Source organism: Camelus bactrianus, chromosome 2, assembly GCF_048773025.1.
Source record: "Camelus bactrianus isolate YW-2024 breed Bactrian camel chromosome 2, ASM4877302v1, whole genome shotgun sequence".
Taxonomy (NCBI): domain Eukaryota; kingdom Metazoa; phylum Chordata; class Mammalia; order Artiodactyla; family Camelidae; genus Camelus; species Camelus bactrianus.
This window is the reverse complement of record NC_133540.1, coordinates 91,805,434-91,832,192: the sequence shown is the minus strand read 5'-3', so window position 1 is coordinate 91,832,192 and position 26,759 is coordinate 91,805,434. Positions and strand designations below refer to the sequence as shown.

General features: G+C 35.2%; 1 protein-coding gene across 6 annotated transcripts; it reads right to left on the bottom strand.

Annotated features, from left to right (window-relative positions):
* Nucleotides 1-2,387: 2,387 nt before the first annotated feature.
* LOC123615486 (uncharacterized) lies at nt 2,388-26,757 on the bottom strand. 6 transcript variants are annotated; one of them, XM_074346138.1, is made up of 8 exons: nt 26,609-26,757; nt 23,389-23,459; nt 21,706-21,802; nt 19,950-20,051; nt 14,776-14,934; nt 10,903-11,791; nt 7,102-9,759; nt 2,388-2,594 (listed from the first exon to the last, which is right to left on the bottom strand). In XM_074346138.1, exons 1-6 carry the CDS (start codon nt 26,684-26,686, stop codon nt 11,735-11,737), a joined length of 564 nt encoding a protein of 187 aa, XP_074202239.1. In that variant the 5' UTR covers nt 26,687-26,757; the 3' UTR covers nt 2,388-2,594; nt 7,102-9,759; nt 10,903-11,734. The 6 variants fall into 6 exon arrangements, with proteins under 6 accessions (XP_074202239.1, XP_074202233.1, XP_045369105.1 ...); XM_074346132.1 differs by having other exon boundaries at nt 7,102-11,791; XM_045513149.2 differs by lacking the exons at nt 7,102-9,759; nt 10,903-11,791.
* Nucleotides 26,758-26,759: the final 2 nt, after the last annotated feature.

The window sequence follows — 26,759 nt, the reverse complement described above, 5'->3', positions numbered from 1 at the left end:
ACCTACCTCACGGTTGTGAGAATTAAATAAAGTACTTCAATAGCTACTGGTGCATCAGTGCTCAATGACTTAGTGTTAACGGGACTGCCTTTACTTACTGAGATAAATTTGATTCCTAGTAAGGTCCAATTCCCATCCTACTTATATAATCCATGAAAATCTTCCTCAGTGACTGGAGTTGGTGTTGTTCATTATCTTTCCTGGATTTATTCTCTGCCACACAATGCATCACTTAAGTAGACGTTTTAACATGTTTATGATTTTTATCGGTCTTGCCTCCTCAACTGGTATGTAAGCTTCCCTTAGGATCAGGACCATTTCTTAACACTTTTATATACAGCCAGTAATTTCTCAAACATCCGTTATCTCTATCAATGTGGTAACTCAGAATAAATCCCAATATTTTAGGACCGTTTTAGTGCAGAGTAGGAACTCAACGACATTTGTATGCATAAATGAAAAATCTAAGATTGTCTTAATATTTGTTTCTTTCTACTCAGGTACATTCTGACAGATGTAGCACAAACTCCTTACTTAATGAGTGCTTTCCTTCTTCCTAGCAGCTTTCAACAGCTGATGAAAATGCAAGTTATCTGGAAAACTCTTAAACACTATTTAAGACTGCCTAGGAAAACAGGCATTACATAGAACTTCCTGGCTGGAACCAAGGTGCTTTAAATATGCTGCAAGTGGAGAGGCACTTGCAAAGGCATGTTATTTATTTTTAGGCTTCTGGGTCTTGGCATCCTATTTGTAAAACTGGGGAGGAGGGTGGCTAGATGAGGTGATCTTTAGTTTGATGTCTTGTAGCAATAAGTATGCTAATGCCAGCTGGCAATCAGGATACAAATACATTGTTTTATACATAATCATAAATTATAGAAATATTAAGAGGCAAATTTTATAGGGCTGCAAAAATAATAGCAGCAAAATGCATGACAATTCCTCTTCTCACAATACTCCTTTCAAAATTCCTGTCTCTACGCCCCCAGCACAACGTACTAACCTGGCAAAAAGCAAAAGAGTACTGATGTGTGTTGTCCGGTCCACAATTAACTTAAAAGATCAGATAATATACTCTGATTTAGACAGTTGAGTTTCATGGCTATGTATACATCAGTCAGTACTTGAATCAGTAAAATCTCAGCTTTCTAGCTGTGTGATCTTGAGCGTGCCATTTAACTTTGCTATTTTCTCATCTACAAAATAAAGACAGTAATATGAACTCACATTAACAGAATACATGCCAGCCACTGTTCTATGTACTTTATACTAACTTACTTGATAGTTTTTACCTCTTGATGCCATTGTAAAATTTAATGAGACACCCCCTCCACCAAAGCGCTTAATACGTTATATCAGACTTTTTCCTGCATACGTATTGCAGAAACTCTAAATTTTCTAACATCTAAAATGCTTTAAATAATACTTTGTGAATGGAAAGGTGATACTGTGCTGGAGGAATTGGTACCTATTTAAAATGCTGACATTTGATCATTATCAGAATTACAATGAGCTTTCTAGTAGTCAAGAACCCCTATTCTAATCTTTTTATTCTTCCCTTTTGGTCACTATGATTTTTAAAACCGACTTTAGACCTCAAGTTCCCACTTAGGATATAGAACTCATGAGACCGTGTTACAAACTGCAGAGTGAAGTTGAATGTTTTGGTTTTTAGAAATCTTAGTGATTCAAGGTTATTGGATGAAGCATATCACTCAGAAAAAAAAGGGGGGGTATTAGAGTGGTAAGATATGAAAACATGACCTGTGATTTATTAGAGAAATGATACAGTTTCCTATTTTTTTATATCTTTACCCAAGGATATGCCTAATATAAAACACAGTGGTTTGAATTTTCATTTCAAATGAAAGAATATGTAGAAGAGTTGAATGCATATCTGGACCGTACTCTTGTTAAGATTCACATTTCTAAGGAAATTTAAAGGTCAAGGTCTTTTCTGAGTAAGGGGTAAGATGATGGGGACTTAATCAGTGCCATAACTGCAATCATCTTTTCCTATTAAGTAATAGTTAACACTTAAATAGCATTTACTATGTAGTAACAACAACTCTATGTGATATTATCATTAGCTCCATTTTATAGATGAGGAAACAGGCCCAGGTTAACTAACTTGTCCAGAGTCCCCTAGATGGTACATGGCAGAGTTGAGAGTTGAAGCTTTGCAGTCTGAGTCCAGGACTTGTGCTTATAATATTAACAAAGAGAAGCGTAATGGAGCAGTGGTTAAAAAGAGCAAGACAAAACATGGGATTACAGAAATGGAAGATGTACAAAGACAAGAGGCAAGGGACACTAAAGAGGCAAGGAAAACTTACAACCCCCTCTTCCTCCAGTCCTCCAACCACTAGAGAATGCTTTCATCATTGCTGGTTGTAGAACTCTATAATTACATACAACAATTTATTGGTACCTGCTGGGGATGGGGAGAAGGGTCAGGTTGGTATTACATTTGTACTTAAAAGAAGGATGATGACTGAAAGGAGAACTGCCACGGTGATAATGATAATCTTTTTGAAGTGTTTCCACCATATCCTCCTAAGAATCTTTCTTGTTTTTTTGGATTCTTTGGCCTGAAATAAAAATAAACACAGATGTAAACTTTTCTTTCCATTTCTGGATTAATGTGCACACTACAATACTTAGCACCATCTAAAAGAACAGATTTAATTTGGGACCAATCCCAAAAAGTCTCAATAGGTCTGAGCAGCTATTATAAAACGATGCACCAAGATTCCTTATTGTGGTCAGCTATACTTTTACTGGCTTTATTAACTTCGTGACCTTGAACAAGTTACTGACTCTTTGAACTTCAGCTTCCTCATCTTCACTTCATGATTCTACTTAAATGCCACTATCCCTTATAAACCTATTTAAAATTGCTACCTCCATCTCCATCCCTGAAACCTTATTTCCCTTCAATACATTTTTTCTCCAAAGTACTTATCTTTCATCTAACAATATGTAAATTTTACTTATTTATTGTTTGTTGAGAATGTAAACTTTATGAATGCAGGGATTTTTGTCTGTTGCATTCATTGCTATATTCCCAACAGTGCACGATATAGAGCCGGTGTTCAATTAATATTTGTTGAAAAAATGAATGACTAAATCTGTTTAGTAAATGAGGATAAGGGCATGTACTACGGAGTCGCCCAGATTGTTAGGCATAACTGAGATAGTGAGGATAGCATATCTAGACTGCCATATAAGAATAAATTATGCCATTGTGATAGTTAATATTTTTGATGAATAATAAAATGGATTTTGTTAAGTACAATAGAAAAAGTTTTATATATTAACCTAATTAAACCTAAACAAAATAGCTCACTTTTACTCAAATTACTGACAGAATTGAAGGAGCAGTGGAGAGAGATGAAACAAGGCCACACGGAATTGTAAAATCCTTCCCCCATCCCCTGCAAAAAGCTTTATTGTTTTCATTTGGTCCACTCCTTTTTGTTTTTAAAATACATGTAACTGCTTTTCATATAGCCGTAATACAGGTAAATTGCTTGGTGCTTACATGGATTTCTGCTATCTGCCACCTGGATAAGAAGTAAAATTCTAACAAATTTCAGTTATCTTTCTTCATGCATCAGATCAGCTTCTTTACTCAGTGTATATGGTGATTTTTCAAGAACAAAATCAAGGCTCATGATTACGATGCATGCTATAAATGGCATGATCCTGGTATGCTGCTTGATGGCCTCATGACTCTAACGTATGACAAATAATGGGAACCCAGGCTTATATATCCAAGATGCCATTTGTTATTCCCAAGGATCTGGCACATGGAAGCTAGTGACTGGGAGTATTTTCCAAGATGTTATAATTTATTGAATGCTTTAAGTGCAGGGATTGTATGACAGGCATTATATGTATTTTGCATAATAATATGCAATGTTCATTATAATTTTATGTGAGTATTCCTATTTTATAGTGTTGGAAAAAATGAGGCTCAGAAAGTTTTGTTACTTGCCTCAGATTTAGAGTAAGTGGTGAAGCTGGAATTCAAATCTAGAATTGCATGACCATACTGCCTTGTGTAAAAATATTGAATTAAGGTATAAACGGACTTTACATTCTTCTCTTATTTACTTTCTCTTTTATTAATGTAATATGCACATATAATTTGAAAAGTTAGAATTCTACAAGGCTTAAGAGTAAAAGCTGCATTATCTTGCCCAGCTCCTTCCCATTCTGATCTCTATTTTTCAGAGGTAATCACTCTCAGCTCTTTTTTGTATGTTTTGGTTATTTGCTGTATCCCTATTACCTGGATCAGTGGTTCCTAACGGGGGGGTCATTTTGACCTCTAGGAGACATTTGGCAATACCAGGAGACAGTTTCGATTGTCATGACTGTAGGGGGTGCTACTGGCATCTAGTGAATAGAAGCCAGGGATGCTGATAAACATCCTACAGTGCATAGGACAGTCCAGAATGTACCATGGTTGAGAAACCCTGACCTAGAAGAGTGTCTGACCTATAGTGGGTGCTCAGTAAATACTGGGTTGAATCCCCAATACCTGCACTAAAAATAAACCAATTACCTCCCTCCTCCCTACCCACCCCCCAAACCCCAACTTGTTGAATGCACTTCATTTAGCTGTTTTATTTTTTCCTGGTGTTTGTTTTCCTCTGCATTACTAGAAAGCATATATATGTGTGTGTATATATATGTATCTATTTATTTATATGTATACCATGATTTTTCTGTTTCCAACTATAGAAGAGAGGATATAACTCCTACCATACCTCCAAACCCTTCTTCCCCAAACACACTTTTCCCTTCTTTCCTAGCCTCTTTTTGTTTAATTAAAACTTTGTAAATATTTAAGTGTATTCAAGTATATTTGACTACATTGACTTTAATGTGTAACTTTTTTTTTCTAGAGCTAATAATAGGTAGATAGTTAAAATGTTTATTTTTAATCTAGCAACCAGTAATTCACTACTAAACTCTCCAAAAAGGAGCGGGGGAAAATACCCTTCCTTTGATGGCTCCTGGGTTGTGTCCTCCTGCTTTGCCTGGAGGCTCCTCACAGAGCCTTTTGACTTGCTCCAGTCTGGTTTAGTTGGGGTCTAGGTTTGCTATACCTAGAGCTTTAATCTTTGGATCTTTCTTTACCAATATCCTGGGAATGCCCTTCTCGTGTGATGGGCCTTCTGTTTTCTCAATCTCATTTCTTCCCTTTTCTTGATTTATTCCCTCCTATTGGTGAAAAATATCTGCAGAAAACATCTTAGAAAGGGTGAGTGGGAGGCATGTTTCTGAGAATTTACATGCCTAGAAATGTCTTAATTCTACCCTGAGTTGGTAGTTTGGGTATATAGAAGCCTAGTGTGGAAATAATTTTCCTTCAGAATTTTCAAAGCATTCCTTTATTTTTCTTTTGCACCCATATGTTGCTTTTGTGAATTCTAGTATTGTATTATTCTAATTGCCAAGTCTTTGTTTTTTCTCTCTCTCTGAAAGCCTTCAGAATCTTCTCTTCCTTTTTAATGTTCTATAATTTTAAGATTACATGCCCTGCTATGGTCCTTGTTTTTTGTTTATGGAATCTGGAAATTCATTATTTAGTTCTCAGAATTTTTCTTGTATTAATCTGATTTTCTCCCCTGTTATTCCATCATTTTCTTTTTCTGAAACCCCTGTTACTCATATATTGGATCTCTTAACTGATTCTCTTATCTTTTCTCTCTCTTTTTGCTCTACTTTCTGAGAGGATGCCTCAACTTTATATTAAAATAATTCAACTAAATTTAAAAATTTTACTATTTTTTAATTTCCAAAAGATCTTTTTGTTTTATGAATAAGCTTTATATAGATTTACATTCTTGTTTCAGGGTTGTATTATCTTTTTTTTTCCTTTTTACCAAGCAATACTTTTTAATAAACATTTCATGATTACATATCTCTGTCTCCAGTTAATTTGAAGATACTTTACATAAATGTTCTTGCAATGGCAGTACACATTTTGGTTATTTTATTACATTGTTTTAATTAAGTAAATAATGAGTAAATAGCATGATTGCAGAGGTTGTTTTCAGTGTTAGCTAAATATATGACTTAGATTTCAATGCTTCTTTATTGCCTCATGTTTCCTTTTTGTGTATTTTTTTCTTATTTGAAGTATAGCTGATTTACAATGCTGTGTTTTAGGTGTATAGCAAAGTGATTCAGTTATACACACACACACACACACACACACACACACATACACACACATATTCTTCAGACTCTTTTCCACTTAGGTTATTATAAGATATTAAATATGTATTATCTTCTATTATTTTTCCAAAGACATTAGAGAATTTTTCAAATGAAGCTTTCTTTTGCTTCTGCATTATCTGTTTTGTCTGAGTTCCTTTTTTCCTGTTTATTTTAATTTTTTTTTAAATTACAGGTTTTTTTCCCAAATATCTCATGAACTGTGTTGTTGATTTACTAAAACGATGATTGGAAACTCAGCATGAGTGAGTGAGGGCTATCATTTGGTGGGCTTCACTGTAGGATAATCTGGTGTGGACATGACCATTTCATGGGGGAGTACCTCAGTATCTGTAGGTCAGTATCTGTACCTCATTTTCCCTCGACCTGGTCAGTTTTCTTAGAGAGGAATCGTCTAATCTCCTGCCTGGGTGAGGCTGCCTGGGAGAGATGTTGGGGAGTGGTCACTATATTCAGGATGCAGATTTTCATTTAGTCCGTCTAATTTTAATATGACAGTCACTCTGGCCTCAACTGCACCCGGTGTCTGAGTTTAGAATCTCTTAGGTCTGTTGTCTTTAGATAATACAATTTATTATCCTTTGTCAGGGATAAGGAGAGGAACCTATATTGCAGTCAAGATTCATTTAGTGTTACCCACACCTTTACCACTTTCTATACTTCCTTTAGAATCTCCTTTAGTGATAAACTTCCAGATGTGGTAAAGACAGCCAGCTATCCACTGAAGACTTTAAGTTCCCCTTCCGTAGTGTAGAGTTGTTGCTGGCAAGAGACTCTCCAATCACAGACCATGTTTCTCTCCTACCCCTTGCACCTATGCAAAGCTATAAGACTAATTCTTACCAATAGATTGTGAGTAGAAGTGATGAGTGTCACTTTTGGGCTAACGTGGCTATAAGCAAATGTGCTTCTTCCACGCCATGTTTAACCAGCTGCCACCTGAAGTTGAGACTCTGAGGGGCCAAGGCAATGACAAAGTCACAAAATGGAAAAAGCCTGGGTTTCTGGATTACCATGTGGAAATCTGCTCACTGAAAACCTGCTTTAGACCATTATACAACCAAGAAACAAACCTCTATTGAGTTAAAACACTGAAAACTTGAGGTATGCTGGTACAGCTAGTGTTTTTCTAATATTGAAATTGGTAGTTGGATGAGATATTGTTATGACAAAACCCTAAAACATAGCAGTGGCTTAACCACCAGGTGGTAAGCAGAGAACAAACTAATATTAGAGATTGGAAACATAAAGACCAATGCTATGCACGGTAAAATATTTGCTAAAACTATCATCTGTGACAATCTGAAAGGCAGACAAAGTATCATTAAATCTGTCATTTTAGAAGAAGTTTGGAAAATAGAATGGTAGTAGTGTGAGTTCTTGTTACTAGCTACATTTTAGCAAGGTAACAATTGGCTGGTTTGCAAGAAGACATGAAAAGGAATAGAGAGACTGCAGAAATGTGGAACACTGAAAGATTGGATAAGCTGATGGATTTGGGCCCAAATAATAAGACGTAAGATTGAAAAGGCTTTTTAATGACAAAAGCCCATTAAGATTCTACCCTTCCTCAAAAACAAAACCCCCCTGAACCTATTAAAAATGGGCAAAGGACATGAATAGATTTTCTCCAAAGAAGATACACAAATGGCCAACAAGCACATGAAAAGATGCTCAACATCATTAGTAATCAAGGAAATGCAAATCAAAATAAGGATACCACTTCATACCTGGTAGCATGGCTGTAATTTAAAAAAAATGAAAAATTACAAGTGTTGAAGAAGATGTGGAGAAATTGGAACCCTCTTATATCACTGATGGGAATGTAAAATGGTTCAACTACTGTGGAAAATAGTTGGGAAGTTCCTTAAAACTATCAAAAAGTTAAAATAAAATTACCATATGATCCAGCATTTCCATTTATGTACATACATAAAAAGAATTGAAAACAAGTATTCAAACAAAAACTTGTAAATGAATGTTCATAGCAGCATTATTCACAGTAGCCAAAAGGCAGAAACAACCCAAATATCCATCAGCTGATGAATGGATAAACAAGTTGTGGTACATATATACAATAGAATATTATTCAGCCAAAAAGGAATGAAGTACTGACTCATGCTTACAACATGGATCACCCTCAAAAACATCATGCTAAGTGAAAGAAGCCAGACACAAAAGATCACAGATTATGTTATTCTATTTATATGAAATATTCAGAACTGATAAAGCCATAGAGACAGAAAGTAAGTTATTGGTTGCCAGGGGCTGGGGAGTAATTGCTTAATGGGTATGAAGTTTCTTTTTGGGGTGATGAAAAGGTTTTGGAACTAGATAGAGGTGATGAGTGTACAATATTGTGAATGTACTAAATGCCACTAAAATGTATACTTTAAAATGTTAATTTTATGTTATGTGGATTTTACCTAAATTGAAAAAAAAAAAAGATTCTGCCCTGCATTAAAGATCAGATTAGGGGTATAAACTTCCTATCCAACCAAGCCTAATGGTCTCAAAGTAGTTGCCTTTAACATGAGAGGAAGGCATGAGCAAGGAAGCAAAGAAATAACCAGGCTTCAGAAATACGTCTGGAAAAGAACTTCACATGTATCCACAATCACTTGGAAATGATTAGAAGCAATGAGATTAGAATCAACTAAGTTTTGAATGGAATTATAAATAAATCAAAAACTGATCTTTTCAAAAGACATCCCCCTCCAAAAAAAAAAAAAAAAAAAAAAGCTTGGAGGTGGTTGCCAGAGGGGAGAGGGGTAGGGGGACAGACAAAATAGGTGAAGGGGATTAAGAGGTACAAATTTCCAGCTATAAAGTAAGTCACAGAGGTGTAATGTACATATAGGGAACATAGTCAATAATACTGTAACAACTTTGTATGGTGACAGGATGGTAAGTGGTCTTATTGTGGTGAGCATTTAATAATATAAAATAATATTGAATCACTGTGTTGTACACTTGAAACTAATATAATATTATATGTTAATTATAACTCCCATAAAAAATAAAGAGAGGTTAGGAATGAAAAAATAAAACTAACCACAGGCACAGGACAGACTGAAAAATTACAGGAGAATACAACTGCACATGGCGTATCACATATAGTTTTTATACATTTGTGGACTGAGTCTTTTGAGGCAACAATGATAAACTATAACATATTGAATTCAACAATACATACAAATATGTAATGTGCAATTCATCATATTTACAGGGTAAAGAAGAAAAATTATTAACTCAATGTGAAAAAGGCATTTGATAAAATGCAACCTCCTTTCATGATAAAATTTCTTAGCAAATGAGGAATAGAAAGAAATGTTCATAGCTTGTTAAAAGATACCTATCAAAATTTGAATGTAAATTTAATACTTAACTGAAGCATTAGAAATTATTCATTTTTCCATCAGAAACAAAACAAGTATTTCAGACATCAACATTTCTCTTCAACATTTTTCTGGAGTTCCTAGCTAATGTAGTAAGACAAGCCTAAATAAATAAATGAACAAACAAACAAATAAATGAATAAACAAATAAGATACATTGGAAAGGATAAAAAAAATCCAGTCCTTGTTTACATATGATAGAATTCCTATGTAGAAAATGCAAATAAATCCATACAAAAAATATTACCATTAAAGAGTTCAGCAAGACTTGGGATACAAAATCAATATGCAAAAATTGACTGTGTTCCTATTAATCAAAAAATTTTTTTTGAAAATGTAGTTTAAAAAATGTCCTTTACAATAGCAACAAAATGGTAAGATATCAAGAAATAAATCTCACAAGAATTGTACAAGATCTTTATGGGAAAAATTATAAAACTCTATTGAAAGATTTTTGAAAGAGACTTAGAAAAATGAAGAGACATAGCATGTTCAGAGGTGGGAAAATTGTATTTTAAATAAAATGTTCTCCCCGTATTAACATGATTCCACCTAACAGCCTGATAACCTTTTTTGTGTGTGTGTAACTTGAGATGTAGATTCTAAAATTCCCTGAAAGAGAAAGCAGCAAGCCTTGCCAACATAATTTCCAAAAAGTATAAAGTAGATGAACTGGCCCTATAAGATATTAAGGCTTCTCATAAGACCACAGTAACTAAAATGGTGTTTTAATGTTAAAATTGGGGGAGGATATAGCTCAAGTGGCAGAGTGCATGCTTAGTATGCATGAGATTCAGGGTTCAAACCCCTGTACCTCCTCCAAAAATAAATAAATAAACCTAATTACCTCCCCCACCAAAAATGTTTTTTTAATGTTTAAATGGTCCAAAGATATAGAAATAGACCTGTAGAATATAATACATAAAAATCGAAAAAGATTAAAAACTGTTTACATATGAAAACATTACATGTGACAAGGTTGGCATTACAAACCAGATGGGAAAGGCTGAGCTATTCAATAAATGATTATTTGTTTTATAGCACAGGAAACTATATTCAATATCTTGTAACCTATAATAAAAAGAATATGAAAAGAAATATATATATGTATATGTATGACTGAAACATTATGCTGTATATGGGAAATTGACACAACACTATAAACTGACTATTCTTCAATTGAAAAACAGTTGTTTAGGGTACTGGTTATTTATACAGAAAATAATAAAATTTGATTCTGACCTACCTCATAATTTATGCAAAAATAAAATTTCAGATGTTTAAAGATCCATGTTTAAGAAGCAGAATTAAAAACTTTTGAGACAATGTAAGAGTCTGTTTATAACCTGGGGAAAGGAAGGCATTCTTAAACAAGACACAGAAAGCATAACTATGAAGAACAAGACTAATATATTTGCCTACATGAAAGTTAGACTTTAGTCCTAAAAGGGACACTACACACAAAGTTAAAATCAAGCCACATATTGGGAGAATATATTTACACTTTACATAACTATTAGGATGAAGAATTATATATTCATTCTTTAATAGTTATAAAATTAGTATTATATACATATAACTACAAAGTATTTAAAAAGGTAGACAGCCCATTAGCAAAATGGGCAAAGGATGTCAATAGACAATTCACAAAAGAAAATCTGATGGTTAATAAACATAAAAATTGCTCACTGTCATTCAAAATTAGGGAAATGCAAATTAAGACAATAATTATTTTCTTTCCCCTACAAAACTGTTAAAAATTATAATCTCATAATCCCAAGTATTGGCAAGGTGCTATGGAGCAACAGGACCTCACATACGATACTGATGGAAGTATAAATGGGCATAACAGTTGGGAAAGCAATTTTGAAATATTTGTTAATTTAAAGGTGCACATATTTTAAGATCCAGCAATTCCATTTCTATGTATATATTGTAGAATGAGGGTTCCAAAATGGGATTAAACATCCCAGGAGGTTGTGTAAAATGATTCACTGGAAAACAGAAACATAATATTAGAACCTCTATTTGTTCATCTTAATCTACAAAACAAGAAGGAGGCGGGTGGAGGTTACAGCTCACGTGGTAGAGTGCATGCTTAGCATGCACAAGGTCCTGGGTTCAATATCCAGTACCTACATTAAAAACAAAAAAAGGAGGAAATGAAAATATTTAGTGTTTAACATATGGATAGGCACTGACATCTTCCCTAGGTGTTATATAAGATGGTATAGCATGAAAGTTAAGGTGTTTTGAGGGAAGAGAGGAAATTCCACAGTGATGGAGAGCTGACCACAGCATACTCCTTTACCCACTCGCTTGTAGGATATTCCAGTTCCTACAATTTACATGCATCTGGGTAAATGAATGTATGAGTATTAGTACTTAGTTTTCACTAAACTAAAAAGTAGACGTGTGGCTTAATTATACTAATAAGGCAAATATAAACAAGAAAATGGCAACGAGGATATATCTCTGCTTCTAGTTTGAATACTCCATCTGCCATATTTAGAGATTTTAAAAAATAGTCATTTGTAGTAAGATCTGACTTTTAATCACATTGCTAGCATTAAAAAATGTTATCAATATTTTTCTTAATCAGGGAAATAGTTTTAATTTTGTTAAGAAAACAAATTATTTAATATTTTATTTCATCTTTGTCTCATTCTTTTAATTTCTATTTTTCTGTATGTTTTATAATATATAACATATTATAGAAGAACATATATAGCTTATATATAATTTATATCTATATATTTAAATGCAGTCTCAAGAATATTTTACAAATAAGTATGCATGATCAAAAAACTCTATAGACAATTGTCTTAAAAACATTTTTGCAAATGTGTACCAAAAGTTCAATGCAGTATTGTTCCTTAAAAAGAAAAAGTTGGAATCTACATTAACGTTTATTAAAAGAGGAAAGGAAAGGATAAGCACACTGTATTTCTTAAAATAGTAATGTTATGCTGTCAGAAGTTAAACTGATAAATTAGAGCTAAGTGTATCAAAATGAACACCTCTCAAAAACATAGGTAGAACTGAAAACTCAGGTTGCAGAAGGGTACAATCATTATAATGTCATAAATACAAAGTTTAGAAATGCAAAACAATACTATAGACACATACATAGATAGTAGATCTTCAAGAGATTTTGTTGAATTAACCAATGAGTAAAAGGTGCAAGGATAGCAAAGATAAGAGGGAAAAACTCAGCCTGTGTAATGAATGAGGAGATGACTATTGAGCTGGGTTTTGATGGATGAATAGAAGTTTTCCAAGGCAAGGAAAAAGAGGGAACAGTATATTTAAAGGTGTGAAATCATTCAATGTGTACTTTGGAGAATTACAAATAGTCTAGTATTTTTTGAGACTTATAAACTACAGGACCATGACCTCTGGATGACAATATAGTCAGAAGAATGCTCACTAAGTTAGAGATGTTGAACCGTACCCTGGTGTCTAACAAAGGTGCACCACTGGAGGGTTTTAAAAAGGCTATAGATAATATCCATACTTTCATTTTAAAAGAATATTTATAGTGTCAGTGTGGAGGATGACTGGAGTAGAATAAAACTAAAAGGTGGGAGAACAATTAAATCTGGGAATTACCAGAATCAGGCAAGAGAGAACTGATCTTGGAGCGAGACAGTGAGTGGCAATGGATGAGCAGAAGGTGGGTTTAAGAGATTTAGCCATTCTGTGGAATACTATTTAGCAATGAAAAGGAATAAAATATTAACACACAACAACATGGATATTAGAAACATTATGTTAAGTAAAAGAAGTCAAACACAAAAGACTATGTATTTTATGATTCTATTTATACGACACTCCAGAAGAGGCAAGACTATAGTAACTGAAAGCAGATCAGTGGTTGGTTGGGGTCAGAGGTAGGGTTAAGTCAACTATAAAGGAGGGATGAGGAAGATTTTAGGATGGAAGAGCTGGTCTACAACTTGATTGTGGTCACACAATTGTACACAATTACCACAAGCCATTAAACTCCACTTAAGGTGGGTGAATATTATATGTAAATAATGCTTTGGTAAGTTGTTTTTAAAGAAGTAAAAATGAGCCTAAGAACAAAAAAGATTTAGGAAGGTGAATTAATAGAACTTGGTGAGTAAAAAGTATGTGTAGACTTTGCTTTACCTGGTGGCTGTGTTTCTAGAAACTATCTGTAAAAATAAAATTTTAAATGCTCAGAGGAAGCTTTCAACTTTTAGTGATTGTTTTAAAACTATTTTTTAATACAGAATTTCAAACACATACAAAAGTTAACAGGTGGCATAATGAGCCCCTATATTCTCAACATCCAGTTTTAACCATTGTTATTTTATGGCCAATTTTATTTCATTTATACCCCATTCTACTCCCCAACTCCTGAACTATTTATTCTGAAGCAAAATTCAGATGTTACATAATTTCATTCGTAAGTATTTTACTGTATATCTCTAATAAGTAATGACTCTTTTCAAAACATAACCACAATGCCATAGTGATTTCACTGGTGTATGCAGCTATCAAAATTCATCAAATTGTACGTTTGAAATATGTTTAGTTTGCTGTACAGGAAACATACCACAATGAAGGTGTTTTAAAAAAAACATAACCACAATGCCATTATCACACCTAAAAATTAGTAATATTCCTTAATATCATCTAGCATCCAGCCAGAGTTCAAATATCTAGTTGTCTCATGAAGCTGTGAAATTTCACTTTTATAGTTTGTTAGAATCAAAATCCAAGTAAGGACCACACACTGCAATTGATAATACCTTCTAAGTCTTTTTTTGGGTAAGTTTCCTTCTCCTTTTTTCCCTTGCAATTTATTTGTTGACTAACCTCTGTGTTTCTTAATGTAAGAAATCCTCCTTTCACACAAATAACCATCTGTTACTTTAATGGGTTTTAAAATTTGGATTGTTTTATAATTATTCTTTTAATACTTTAGTTGCATTTCAATAATTTTTTTCATGAAGCCATAGCTTGGTGACATACGATTCTCTCACTTAGTGTCCCAGGTGTATTTTTGCTTTGGGCAGTTTGTCTCAAGGGTAGTGAGCCTGTGCTTTAGAGCAGTATTTAGGTATCAAGAGAGCTCTGTAACACTCACAGTTGTTTGCAGATTAGCTGTCTTATCAGAGAAAATATTCAATCTTTCCTCGTTTTCCAAAATTTTGTCAATATTTTGGGTCAGAACATTTTTTACATCAGTCACTTGACTCCTCAGTGTGGACATCGAGCTGTCATCTTGATTTTTATTGTATTTCATCTATATAGAAGTGAAATATAATATAAATTTCATTTTCTATAAGTGAAATCTATTATGATACACTGTATAAATTAGAACAAAGGTGTCAAAGGCACATCTCACTTGCATTTCAGCATAAGGAATCAACTAAGCCTCAAATTGTCTCACCTTAATCTTGCAGGAAAAATGGAGTGTGGCGGGAGCAGGACTGTATAATCAGCAGTGGAAGTTTCTTTTTAAGTTTAAATTTTTTGTTTATTTATTAGTAGAGACTTTTAAAAAAGAGCAGTTTTAGGTTCACAGTAAAATTGAGTGAAAAGTACAGATACTCCTTATCCCTGACACATGCACAGCCTTCCTCACCATCAACATCCTGCACTTGACTGGTACATTTGTCACAATGGGTGACCCCACATTGATGCATCGTTATCATACAAAGCCCATAGTTTACATTAGTGTTCACTGTTAATACTGTAAATTCAACGGATTTGGACAAATGTGTAATGACATAATGACATGTATTCGTTTTTACAGCATCATACAGAACAGCTTCACTGCCCTTAAAATCCTTTGTGCTCCACCTAATCATGCTTCCCTTTTCCCTAAGCCCTGGAGACAACTGGTCTTTTTACTGTCTCCATAGTGTTGTCTTTTCCAGAATACCACATAGTTAGAATCATACAATGTGTAGCCTTTTCATATTGGCTTCTCTCACTTAGTAATATGAACTTAAGATTCATGTCTTTTCATGGCTTAATAGCTCTTTTTTTTAGGGCTGAATAGTAGTCCATGGTTTGGATGTACTGCAGTTTATTTATTCTATGGAAAGACATCTTGGTTGCTTCCATGTTTTGGCAATTATGAATAAATCTGCTCTAACATCCATAATACAGGTTTCTGTGTGGATGTAAGTTTCAATTCCTCTATGTAAATACCAAGAAGCATAATTGCTGGATCATATGGTAAGAGTATGTTAGTTTTGTAAGAAACTGCCAAATTGCCTTCCAATGTGACTGTACCATTTTGCATTCCCACCTGCAGTGAATAAGAGTTTCTACTGCTCCACATCCTTGCCAGCATTTGGTGTTGTGTTTTGAATTTTGGCCATTCTAATAGGTTTGTGAGGGGTATCTCATTGTTACTTTAATTTGCAATTCCCTAATGACATATGATGTTGAGCATCTTTTCATATGCTTATTTGCCATCTGTGTATCTTCTTTGGTGAGGTATCTATTCAAATCTTTGACCTATGTTTCAATCAGGTTGTTTATTTTCTTATTGTTGAGTTTTCAGTGGTCTTTGTATATTCTGGATTATAGTTCTTTATCACATTTCTCTTTTGCAAACATTTTCTCCCAGTCTGTGGCTTGTCTTCTCATTCTTGTGACAGTTTTTTGATCCAATTTGACAATTTCTGTCTTTTAATTGGTGTATTTAGACTGCTAACTTTTAAAGTGATTATTGATATGGTTGGATTAATATCTTCCATATTTGTTACTGTTTTCTATTCATTGCTCTTGTTCTTTGTTCCTATTTTTGTCTTCCACTCAATCTATATGAAAAATGATCTCTAAGATATAGTGCTATATTAAAAAGGTAAGCTGCAGCTGCAGAACAGTATTAAATAATAACTTATTAAGCACTTAGTATGTTCCAGGCACTGTTTTAAGCACTTCACACATGCTAGTTCATTTAATTCCCAAACCACTATATAAAGTAGTACTCCTACTGTCTCTTATTTTCTAAATAAGAAAATTCAGACTGAGAGAAGTTAATATATTGCCTGATTTTACACAGCTAGAGGCTAAGCAAGAAGCTCCAGAGATTAAGCCTTTACTCATTGTATAATTCTGGAAGGTTACACACCAAACTGTTAACAGTGCTCACCTCAAGGGAGTTTGATTGAGACCTTAGGAAATACTCATATTTCACTTTAAATACTTTTGCTTTATCTCACTTTATTAATGACTATTACTTTTTGAATAAAAATGATATGAAAACCTCTTGATCTTTGGCAAGTGATCAAATCCACCTTAAACAGAACTCTGATCTTGGTTCCTGGACCATACAACTCATAGTTGACGTTCTGTCAGGAGCTTACTAGTTGGATGTAGAAGAGAGGGAACTGTATCCCTCCAAAAAGATACCTTCAAATCCTAATTCTGGATACCTGTGAATGTGACCTTATTTGGAAATAAGGTTTTTGCAGATATAATCAAGTTAAGATAAATAGTGAATCTTTGATTTTTCTTTTTGTTTCTCTTCTCTTTTCCTCTCCTTTTAAAAAGTGCTTAATCTTTTTTAATCTAAGAGATGCATCTAAGTTTTGTTAAGATAATGTATTCATAGTCCATTCAATGGTATTTGGTACATTTATATATATACATATATATAATTAAAATATGTAATATATAATTAAAACTCTCTCAAAACTACTTTTTTTTCTGCTGTGTGCATTTTGTTAATTATAGTATAAAAAATTCAACAAGTTTTACAAAATTTTCTGCAGATTTAAAGCCCACCAGGTTAGTTCATAAATGTTAAACAGGAATCTTTTTGATGTCAGATGTGTTAACTGCTTAAAATGTGCATATTTTTGCATGGTAACTAGTTTTCACGGAGTTATGATAATAATATATTTTGGCTGCATTGAATATTACAGAATTCTTCATAAGAAATATTTAATATATCTATCCTGAGTTACTTTTTCAGGCATTGTGGTGGGCACACCGTATGGTGACCCCCACTGAGTCATATCTTAGTAAGATTTCCCCCACTTAAGTGTGATTTTCTCCTAATGAATGGAAGCAAAGGTGATGCAATGTCACTCCTATGATTATGTCATATTATATAACAGTTAGCAGACTGGAGTGAGAGGTTCCTCTGCTGGCCCTGAAGAAGCAAGCCCTGTGCTGAGGATGCTCACATGGCAAGGAGCTGCCATCAGTCTTTAGGACCAGGGGTGTCCTCCAGCCGACAGCCAGCAAAAAGTGGCATCCCTTGCACAGCTCTGAGGAAATGAACTCTGTAACAACCCGAATGAGGCCAGAAGCAGATTCTTCCCCAGAGCTTCCAGATGAGAACACAGCCGGGCTGACACACGGACTGCAGCCCTGAGAGGCCCTGAGCAGAGAACCCAGTTAAACTGAGCCTCGATTTCTGACCTATACTAACTGTGTGAGATAGTAAATGTGTCGTGTTTCTGGCTGATGATTTGCGGTAAATTTGTTACACATACATTGAAAACTGATGCAGGTATACTTAAAATATTTTATTATGGAAAAGTTCAAATATATACAGAAACAGAGTGAATTATTCAGTGTGCCCATCACCTAGTTTCAGCATCGCCAATCTTATTTCACCTATACAACTATCGATTACCCCTTCCCCAAATGTATTATTTTAAAGCAAATCCCAGACAGTCTATTATTTTAATCTGTAAATGCTTCATTTTGTATCTCTAGAAGATACAGCCTTATTTTTCTTAAAAACAAAATCATGACATCTAAAAATATTCCTTAGTATCATCAAATATTTGGTTTGTCCCTTGTACACTGTTGGTGGGAATATAAACTGGTGCAACTACTGTGGAAAACAGTGTGGAGGTTTCTCAACAAACTAAAAATAGAACTACCATAAGACCCAGCAATTCCATTCCTGGGTATATATTTGAAAAAAAATAAAAGTACTAATTTGAAAAGATACATGCATCCCGATGTTCATAGCAGCATTATTTACAATAGCCCAGATACAGAAGCACCCAAAGTGTCCATCAACAGGCCAATAGATTAAGAAGATGTGAGATACACACACACACACACACACACACACACACACACAGGAATACCACTCAGCCATAAAAAAGAATGAAATATTGCCATTTGCAGCAACAATGGATGGACTTGGAGGGCATTATGCTAACTGAAATAAGTCAGACAGAGAAGACAAATCCTGTACATCACTTATATGTAGAATCTAAAAAATACAACAAGCTAGTGAATATAACAAAAAAGAAGCAGACTCACAGATATGGAGAACAAACTAGTGGTTACCAATGGGGAGATGAAATGGGGGAGGGGTAAGACAGGGGTAGGGTAGTAAGAGGTAGACACTATTAGGTATAAAATAAGCTACAAGGATATACTGTACCACATAGGGAATACGCCAATACTTCATAGTAACTATAAATGGAGTATAATCTTTAAAAATTGTGAATCATATTATATACCTATAACTTAAATAATATTATACAGTAACTATGTCTCAATAAAAGAAAAAAATTTAGAAACTTTATTATGTTAAAACATACATATCATAAAATGTGTAATTTTAACTATTTTCAACTGCTTAGTTCAGTGGCATTAAGGATATTCACCTTGCTGTGCAGCTATCACTACCATCCATCTCCAGAACTTTTTTATTTTCCCAAACTGAAACTCTGTACCCATTAAACAAGAACTCCTCCTCCCTTCCACTCAGTCTCTGGCAACCGCCATTCTACTTTGTCTCTATTAATCTGATTACTCTATGTACCTCAAATAAGTGGCATCACACAGTATTTGTCCTCTCGGACTGTCTTATTTCACTTATTAGGGACTACTTAAAATATTTACTTTAATAGGATTTTATAATTGTGTAAAATATTTACAACAGTTCCAAGTCAACTTTCGTTCAGAGAGCTCTAGTTTCTATTCCTGTCCCCATCTCTACACAGGCAACCATTGAAATGCTTTTGGTTTATCCTTCCCATGTCCTCCTGCCCCACCCTTTTTCACTATAAGCAAAAATATATTTGTGTTTATTCCCTCTTTCTTAAATGGCTGCATACAGGATGATAAGTAAATAACAGAATACTATACATATTTTCTCTATCTTGCTTTACTCACTTATCAATGTATCTTGGATATCATTCCTTATCATTATATAGAGATAGAAGTTCTTACTTCTCATTCACCTTAACAGCTCTTAACTCATAATTCCTGATTAGTTAGATGTAACACTAACAATGTTTAGGAATACAATTGGAGGTTACATACCATATACTTTCCTAATACTTGTTGAAAATCTGCAGCGACTGCATTTGAAGGAGAAAAATGTTCTTGTGACATCAAAGGATTTCTCAGAAAAGTCTCACTAACCTGGGAAAATTAATGGAAATATTTAAACTATATAGATAATTTCAACTGGAGAACTGTATACAGAGCAAGCATTATTTGAAGCAAAGTCTGGCAGAAACTGGCAAGAAAAGAAACCAGAACATTTCTGGATTTTTGGTGTCTGGGTGTCCTTTCCATTTAAAGATACAGTATTAATGAAAACTGTGCTTTCCCAGTCTTCTCCACCACAGAAGTACAGACCACAGCCTCGTATCGTGAGACTGCAGGTGCTGCCTTGACTCTTTGGTATTGGCATTTCTGGGGAGGTGAGGGGACTTGCAGATGTTTCCTTTTGGCAGAGAAGGAAAGATGGGATTCCATGATATCTTCTAAATAAATGCTTTCCATTTTCCCCTCCTGCCCCTACCCTCAAAATCCATTCAACAATAACAAAACAATCCCAACTAAATATCATGATACTATTTTTCAAAACCTATAGGGTTGTTATATGACATTTCAAAACTTCAAGAAGGAATTTTGACAATTCTGACAATTCAGAAGTAGTAGTAACCATCATGTGGTTAGAAGTTTTGTGTCATATAGTTTTGAAAAGTTGGTAAAGTTGAGATGTTCTTCCATAATGGCAGAGAAGGAAAAAAAATTAGAGTGGAGTCAGTTAAATGGCTAACAACGTTTAGCAGGTAGATGCTAATGACTGTCTCGGCATAACTGTAGAGTGAACTACAGTATTAGGTCTTGTAATCTTTGATTCTATATATGGTTACAGTTTGAGTTGTGTTAAAACAAGTTGTTATGCTAAACAAATAAAATGTATGCATTATTTATGACTGTGACTGGAGAATAACTATTAGTAACTATAGTATAGCTGACTGATTTTTCCATGAATATTTTTTGTTAAAATATTTATCCTAAATTATATATTTGTGAATAAAATTGAAGATTAGTATTATTTACTTTTTAAAATAAGATACAAACATACTATCTGGACCATAAAGTTATCAGAATAATGGTTTAGCCGTGGTCTGCCTCTGAGACTGCCTTTCACAGTCTTATTCTAGTCAGAGATTAAATACTGGGTGATAGCAACTGATGATATCTATTGAGAAGGTTAATTACCCTTTGAGAAACTTATAAAATCTCATTTATCCACATAAGTACATACATATAAGTATTCTATTTAGCATATTTTATATTTGCCAGGAGTTTTCAGGTAAGATGTTTCCTAAAGATAGTATATCTTGAGTAAAAAATTTTTTTCATTTAACTCATACAATTGATTCATATTTTCTACCAGAAATGTCTTACAATAATTATTTGAAAATTAAATACATATGCTATTGAAAAGGTATATTAAATATTAGTAAAGATAATTTTTCTTATTTTTAAAGAACAAAATAAATACACAGAGAGATTCTAGTAGATCTGGGTGGATTGTCTTTGCAGATCTTGCTTTCGAGTCAGGGGAGGTATGAAAGCAGGAGACAGATGAGGGATAAGGGCAAGAAATCTCTGAAGGTCATTAATGGCTCTACTATACAGACATGTAGATGTTAATCTCGCAGACATGTATGATCTGCTTTTGGTCAGTGACATTATTACTAATAAACTATAGAATAGACACCTAATAATTTCAGTAACTGAAGAAGTCCTTAAAGTAGTACAAGAAATTACTTACATTTTTAAGAAATGCAGATGGTGTTATGGTATCCAAGGTATTGTCTGAAGCACATAGGTAAGTGATTCCATCAATAAACAGAGTATGGTAGACAAAGCTTTGAAAAGAGTACATTCATTTACATCACATTAAAGAAATTAAGCAATGACACAGAGAATTTAATTTCATTTTCAAGCTCTCACTAACAGTGTAAAAACTATGTAGATAACTTTTTATAATCAGAATAATTAGAGAATCTATCATACATTTGAAAAATCAAAGTAAATTACGTTAAATAAAAACTCTCTAAAATATGAAGGCCTTTTGGCCTGAGGCACTGGAAAGGTAACATGTGGAAGGCTGTAGGGGGAGGTTTGGTTTTGGAACTAAGTTTGAGATGCCCATTAGATATCCAACAGAGACGTAGAAGAAGCAGTTGGATATACAAGTCTGGAGTTCAGGGAAGAGATCCTCAAAAGACTCAAATTAGAATGTCCACTGTAGGTTAAGCAAATAGTAGAGGAGGATAGTATCTTTTTTCAAAAAAAATCACTTCAGCTAATAAGTGAAAACAAAACTAGATGTCACCATTTTGCAACCCCCCAATAAATTAATGGCTCTAGGATGTAGGCAGTGAAAGTCAATGGCTGCTAGCATGCCAAAAGGAGACATACGCAGATGTTATGTACCATCTGATGAAAAAACACCTGTAGTCTTGCCAAAGGGATCATGCCGCCGGATCCGGCTGCTTGGAACATGGTGAATTGTATTTTGAATATGCAATCAGCAAAACCAGAATATGGGAAGCTCTACAGGTTCTTCAACAATAAATTGTAAGGAAAAGAAAGGGAAGGAGGGGAAATATGTGGGTTAAAGAGACTTGGAAAACATCAATTTTAAAAATGGGCAGGATTGGGCTCTTGTGTCTGAGGATGCATATTTAGGTACTGAGGCAATAAACAGGATAAATGACTGCAACAGAAGTTGGAATGATGGTTGATTTGAGGGGGAGGGAGGAAACTGTGAGCAGGCCAGGCTACATGGTGGGGAGTTTTGGGGGGAGCTGGCAGTACTCCATTTTCTGACTTAGGTGACAGTTGCAGTTGGTTGGTAGTGGGGTTCTTCGAAAAACTTCATGAAACTATACATTTGCTTGATGAGGTTTTTCTGTTTTGTTTTATTTTACAATATAAAGGTTAAAACAAACCTCCTCTTAAAAAAAATGATGAGTCTAAAAATTATAGAAGCTTTCTTATTCCTCACCTGTTCTTTTACTAGCAAAAGGTTTTTAAGACTGGTTTAGGCCAAACCATGCAATGTCCCAAGTAAATCTTAATGATCTTATTACAGATATTTTCAAGTGGAAGTCTCCTTTTTTATTAATGAAATATTTTGGATATGCCAACAAAGTATGGAGAATAAGATAACAAGAACAGTTGTAGACCTACCATCCAGTCAAAATGTTACAGAGACAATTAATGTCCCCACAACTTCTTCTCCCTTCTCTTTGCAGAGGGAACCACTATTTCGAATTTAGTGTTCATCATTCCCATTCATCATTTTATACTTTTACATATAAAAGTTCTCCTTTCTGAGGGTTCAATCAAGAGTCTGTGCAACAAATATTTTTTCCCTATATCATTATCATTGGAATTATTAGCTAGTAATTATTGAAAAGTAGGCTTTTATTAGAGTATACCATACCTTCCCATATGAATTATGGTCTTTGGTTCAGCTCTAAGAAGCACTAGTTTAAGCACTGTTGCAGCTGCTTCCTAAAAATAAATTGTCAGCATTTACTTTGCAGAAGACTGTAGTGTCTTTCATTATACATCTCCTTAATTTACCAATGTTCTGTTTAGTTTATTAAGGAACAACTGTTTACTAGGAGGACAAATAGGTGGTTATTCGTAATGCATGGTAAGAGGCAAGTTATCATGAAATATTCATATGAATCTGAAGGAAAATAATAAAATTACATAAATACACATATACTTTGTGCATACACATAAGTATGCAAATATAAGTTGCACTAATTAGTCTTATTTTTACAGCACATTATCATATATGGTTTCAAGGCTGGGAAGTACTATCTAATCAAGTATCTTTTCAGTGACCTCTATGAAGCTACATATAAAATATTAATGGATTAAAAGTATTCTGCTTTTAGTCTCAGAATAACTTAAGCAGTCTTCTTTTTTTTTTTTTTGATTAAGATAAAAAATTTTATTCATTATTATTCACTGATTTTTTTCTAAAAGACAAATAATTACTAAGATCTCTCATGCCTGTTTCTTATAAGGCTTATTCTTTGGGGGAAATTTTGCAAGGTACTGCGATTATCCAGATACCTTAAATACAGTTGATTGTATGGAATCCCATAAATTGACTTTATACATGTGAAAGGGACGTGAAAGTAACCTAAGAAGACTTGAGTAGCCGCACTCCTGATTAACTTTTCCATTTTTACAAAATGACACTGGAAATAAGGAGAGTAAGGCTTATTACTAATGGTAAAGAGTAAAACTTGAAATTATTGGTATTGCCTGAAAAATCCAGGCAGTATTTTCTAAAAAAGGATTTCCTAAGAAACATTAAGGGAATCTATAATCTTTCAATTAGTCTATTCTCTTCATTGGATCATATTCCCCTACCTTTCTCCAGGTGTCTCTGTTAGAGTATATAAACAATGGAATCATAGAAAAATGACAAACGAAGCAAATGGCAACGTGAGGCAGTAAAATGAGTGACAGCCTGGGCTGCAGTACTGTTTCTAGAATTGATGTGCTGCACAGCTTGAGAAGGTGACTTATCTGGGTCTGTTTCCTTGTGTGAAAAATGAAGGGACTGGGCAAGATGATCTCTAGGATCCTGTCCAGCTCCATCATGATTTGATTTCATGATTATGCTTTGGTAGGTACTAATATTGTCTAGTAAGTATAAAATATTTGTCATATTAATATTTAGCACCAAGGAAAGGCATGTCCCTTGAAGCTCTTTGTCATCCTTTTTCTCCTCTCTGGTCAGCCTTCCACAGAGCAGTCATCCCACATCTTTAATCCTTTCCTCCGACTGCATACTGCTCCATCGCCTTCCACTTTCTTACCTCCCTGCATGCTTCATAAAGAGAGGCCACTGGGCTTATGAACTCCTTTAAGACAGGGACTGTTTTAATCTTTGTACAGTGGACGATGCCGTAGTAGGTTCTTAATAAACATTTCATAATTATGAAGGGAGACAGAAAGTTGAAGGATAAGATTGCCCAAGAAAAGTATATAGAGTCAGAATAGCAGAGCGCCAAAAAGCAGAACGCTGTTTTAGAACAGAATAGAGAGGTGGGCCACCGAATGAGAGGAATGGTATTCTGAAAACCAAGAGAAGAAAATTAAAAGAATGTCTTATGCTCCAGAGAAGCTGAACAAGATCTACAAGGTGTTCATTGAACTCACAGTCCTTCTTGGGCAATCTTATCTACTTCAACTATCTTTAACTGTTCACCCTGACCCTCTGAGTGCGACCTATTGGATATTTTTATGACTTAAATATTTTGGGAATAAGATGGAGGAATAAATACACAAATAGATTGGCTATTTCCAACCCGCAACACAATTCAACCTGTCCCAGGCTGTACTCTCCTCCCCTGCATTCCCTCTGACTCCTTTCCCCACAATTCTGCCCCTCCATCTGTCGTTTCTATCGTTTGATGCCACCTAAGAAAAAAAATTGACAAATCTTCACATTAAACACCTTAAACTTACACAATGTTCTGCCAATTTTATCTCAATAAAGCTGGGGAAAAAGATTTTAAAAATTGAGAATCATCCTAGTCATGGCCCTGACCCTTCTCCCGCATATTCAGCCAGTCATTAACTCTATGAGGATTAGTTTTACAAAGTATGTTTAGGATCTGTCCCCTTCTTTTCTTCTGCAGGTTATTGCCCTAGCTCAGGCCCTTAGATCTTCTGGGTAACCAGTAAGAATACCATCCTGTTTCTCTTCCCTCCAATCCACCTTGTACATTGTAACCAGATCAAATTTTCCAGGAGATGAATCAGATCTTGCTATTCTTCTATTTATAAATCTTTAGGATAAAAAACCAAACTGAATATAGGACTTTTTATTAACTATTCTTTGTCCACTTTTCTGACCTCATCTTTAGCCCCTGTATACTGGGAACCTGTGCTCTATCTAGCCCCACTGAGGTTCTTGAGGTTCCGCACACACACCACACTGATCCCTCCGCATGGGGTCTCCACCCCCCTTTCCTGTGCCAGGCTAGGGCTAATGCTTGCAATGCTTTTGCACAGGAGCATCACCTCCTCTGTGGCTGGCAAGCAGTCACCCATCCCGAGTGCTACGGGAGTAATCTCGATCTACCTCCACTGAAATACTTTCACACTGTAGGACGACTGAACGTAGCCCCTGAGTATAAAGGGACAACGTGCTCATCAAAGGACAACTCCAGGCACCGTTTTCTCTTCATCGTTTCATCCCCCACACCTTTACCCTGGGATTTTGCGACTAACACATGCTCAATAAATGTGGGTTGAACTGCTGACCATTCTTCAGTTTCTCATTTTCTCTCAGGGGAGAGAATATTTTTAAGGGTCTCCGGAATTAAACGTGACTGCTAATCACGGCCAAGTAGGTCGCGTGCAACACCAACCGTAGCCCCTGGGCGGCGCACTTGCGGCTCTGCCGTCTGGGAGCGCGAGCGGCTCCCGCCAGGGATTCACCATCTCGCAGGCTAGGCCGCACGGCGGCGTGGCCTCTCGAGGGAGAGGCCGTTCGCGGAGGCGGGGCCTCACGCCTCAACAGCCGATTCCCGGCAGCTCCTTAGCGCCGCGTCCCGAGGGGCAGGTCCGGTGGGTACCACCCTCGAAAAGTGGAACCCGTGATGGCCGAGGTGGCGACCCAGGGGTACCTGATAAGAGCCGCCGGTTAGGGCCAGCTCGGCTAGGACCGCTCGGCCATTTGCAATGCAGCTGTAGGTGATCGTCATAGTGCGCGGGCCAGTGAAGGACAGGCTCCCGCCAGACGTAACCGCCCGCGGCAGCCTCGGGGCGGGTGACTGG